The sequence below is a fragment of the Porites lutea genome, chromosome 13, assembly GCF_958299795.1.
Source record: "Porites lutea chromosome 13, jaPorLute2.1, whole genome shotgun sequence".
Classification (NCBI taxonomy): Eukaryota; Metazoa; Cnidaria; class Anthozoa; order Scleractinia; family Poritidae; genus Porites; species Porites lutea.
Window position 1 is genome coordinate 759392 of NC_133213.1, and position 2941 is coordinate 762332.

Below are 2941 nucleotides of genomic sequence, written 5' to 3' on the forward strand. Positions count from 1 at the left end.
TGGAGACAGTGGTGACCAGGCATGGCTTTATGCAGGTATACCCTCAGGATGGAAGGGAGGAGTCTCAGCACGTTTTAACTGACTGATTTCTGGATTTTGTCCAATCAATTGCCCCGAGGAGGTACTCTAGAAATTTAAGGGTGGGTGTGTACCACTCTTACCCTGGAACGATTAGCCTGAAGTAGAGCTGTACAATTGCAATTTTAAAACCCTCATTCCGTTCCCTATATCTCTAATTGAAAGGTCCTTTCTCTTAGAGTGCAAACTCGGGGTTAAAGGAAATCGCTTAAATCGCAATGGATCGGGAAAATAACCGCACAGCAAGGAAAGACAAGCAAAGTAAAGGAGATTAGGTGTATTTTATTGAAAATTCTAGCGAGTATTTATCTTCTCGAATCTTTCACCTGAATTCCCATACAAATCTTTTATGTTCACGGCCATTTTAAGGATTACGCAATTTGAGACCAACTCGTAAGGATTTACTCTCATACTGAGTTTGCGAGGTAAGTGCTTAAAATAACCCTTTTCTCAGCGACACATACTCATATACCCCATATGGCAGCCCCCGGGGTTTATGGTCCTCTGGGTCCCGTTTTTAAAATACAGCGAGCAAGCAGCGACAGGCAAAGGATGAAACAATAGCGATACTAATGTCATGAATAAGAGCTACCTTGGTTCATTTTAAGCTATATAGAAATGTCCGGTGTCCAAGGTTCCGTATGCCGCTTTTTAGTCCTTCTCAATCCGTTTGGTCTGACTTTAGATATGCATGCGTTGAGGTAGGGCGAAAATGACTCAGTTTGCAACCCGGGTGCGGAGTTGGTATAGCTTTTAGTCGACGCAACCGCCTATTTTTCGCAATTTAAGAGGATTAAAATATAAAATTGCATGAAATTGAGAATGTACATCCCAGTTGTCAAATGTTTGACGCCAAACGGCAGCAGTTCGTATCTGTTGCCAGGCTTCATACCAGCTGGTATGATGAGGAGTATCTAATTTTGGATCAAGACTGATAAGGAGTCGCGAAAATCGCTTATTTTGGTCTAACTGTGCCTTGGCCTCTAAAAAAAGTCTGAACCAGCAGTAAAATACAGAAAGAAGGGTCAAAGGATTAACGAGAAAAAAAATCCAGTATATCAGACGACGTGGTAGGTTTTTTTTAAGCAGAAACAAAATTATTCGTTCGGCAATAAATTTAGATCACACCTGCATTGTCACTGGAATTGTGACTTTGTTTTTAAACACTCCTCCTTCAGTTGAAGAACATGATTATACAAAATAATTTTGGGGACTGCAATCGAAATGAACTGCAATTATTGCAAGGTCACCCCGCTTTAATTACACTCAGAGAGCGGCGTTAGAAGAAAATTGAGAACAACAAAAACACTTCATACGAAAACTGCGAGGTTAAGTAAGCAAGTTTTAAAGTGGCCTGACAAGGAAAGTTGATAATGGTTCTGTCTGCGAAGGGCATTATTTTTTGTTCTGCGAAAGATTATATAATTGGCGATAAGTGTTTTTTTGTAGCTTTTATCTCATTTTAACCAGGTGGAGCAAAAGAAATAGATTGAGTTTAAAACGACTGAAATTAACGATAACGAATTAACGATATTACCATGTGGATTAGCTACACCTGATAACTGATTTCCTTTGTTTGTACCACATGGATCATGTGTGGGAAAATTAGAGCTTGTATGACCGTCAAAATAGTAGTACAGACTGGTACTGGACAGGTAAGGTCCGTAAGTGTGTAACACGAAGGATGTTGGTACAACCCCAGCACACTGCTGTGAAACCTGTTTAACCAGTTTACAGCTGAGTGACCCGGCCTTTTGTCTCACTATACTACCAGTGCCCTCCTTGCAAACGAGCCAGTTGTTGATGTTACTTTTAATCAGAGTCTGGTTACCAATGGTGCGCCACAAAGTAAAGTCCATGGCCTCATAGTGGGTCTCGCTGAGTGGAACTGTTGTAGATACCCGAGTATTAGCACCGCTGGATTTCCAGGTGGGACGAGGGGTGACTGCGTTTGAGCCACTGCCAAAATTTTTGTAATCCGTGAAGGTATAACTCCAAACTAGTGTCCAGCCCCCTCCATCTGTCTGTTGGTCGCAGTAAGCCTGGAAAGCGTTCCCATGGGGACCACCATCCGGGTCAATCCAGTAGACTCCTGAGGCGGCCGAGGGTACATTTAGTTTGAGATGCCGACAGTTCAACACAGGTAATGCTTTGGACTGCCCTGTGAAAGTGGTATGTATTGTAAACGGATGGGTTGTTGAAAAGATGAAGGAAGGAAGCGAATTTTTCTTAGAACCAGAGGGAAAACAAGGTACAAATGAATAGGCTTCTTTCGGTGCCAAGCATCTTTTGATTATAACATCACCGCATATAACTTTTACAGTGTATGTGCGATGTAGTGCTTGTATGGAAGCCGGGAGTGACCCACTCTCGGATGGGCAACCGTAGCGTAGAGTCGATTCCCTAAAACAAATCGTTCATAAACCGATGGGAATCCTTTTTTTTCCTCGTGGCCTGTCCATGAGAGGTGTAATTGTACTTATTGAAGAGTGGAGGAGTGGGGCGAGAGAAGTAACTCCGCTGTTTTGGCTACCAGGGGCCACCCCATCGGGCCGGAGTTTTGCGCCGTTTTGGTCTGAAAACGGGTATACACTTTGCCCATGTTGGTCTGGAATAGTGTATCGTTTTTGAGGGACCTACGGGAGCGTACGAATTCGAAATGGATTTGAATATTTTTTTTTGTTTGCGCTCTAATCTAAGTAATGATGACGTAATTTCTTCCTAAAGGCCGGGTCTGAAAACGGGTATGGATTTTGGAGGTCTGGTCTCAAAACGGGTCTGGAGAATGACATTTTTTGGTCTGAAATAGGGTCAGGATTTGTAGAACCGGGAGGCACACCCCCACCAAGAATTCCCATGAGTA

The 2941-nt window shown here is 42.9% G+C and overlaps 2 protein-coding genes across 2 annotated transcripts in view; both read right to left on the reverse strand.

Moving 5' to 3' along the window:
- The window catches only part of LOC140922939 (uncharacterized), a 2140-nt gene extending 2128 nt beyond the window's left edge, over positions 1 to 12 (reverse strand). The window contains exon 1 of the mRNA XM_073372986.1: positions 1 to 12. This exon is cut by the window's left edge and continues 122 nt beyond it. The gene's annotated coding sequence lies outside the window, so the exon portion shown is untranslated.
- A 403-nt stretch (positions 13 to 415) lies between these two features.
- Positions 416 to 2941, reverse strand: part of LOC140923540 (uncharacterized) — a 3754-nt gene continuing 1228 nt past the window's right edge. The window contains exon 2 of the mRNA XM_073373616.1: positions 416 to 2239. Within this exon, the coding sequence (XP_073229717.1) occupies positions 1536 to 2239 (704 nt within the window). The 3' untranslated portion in view covers positions 416 to 1535. The remainder of the gene's footprint in view (positions 2240 to 2941) is intronic.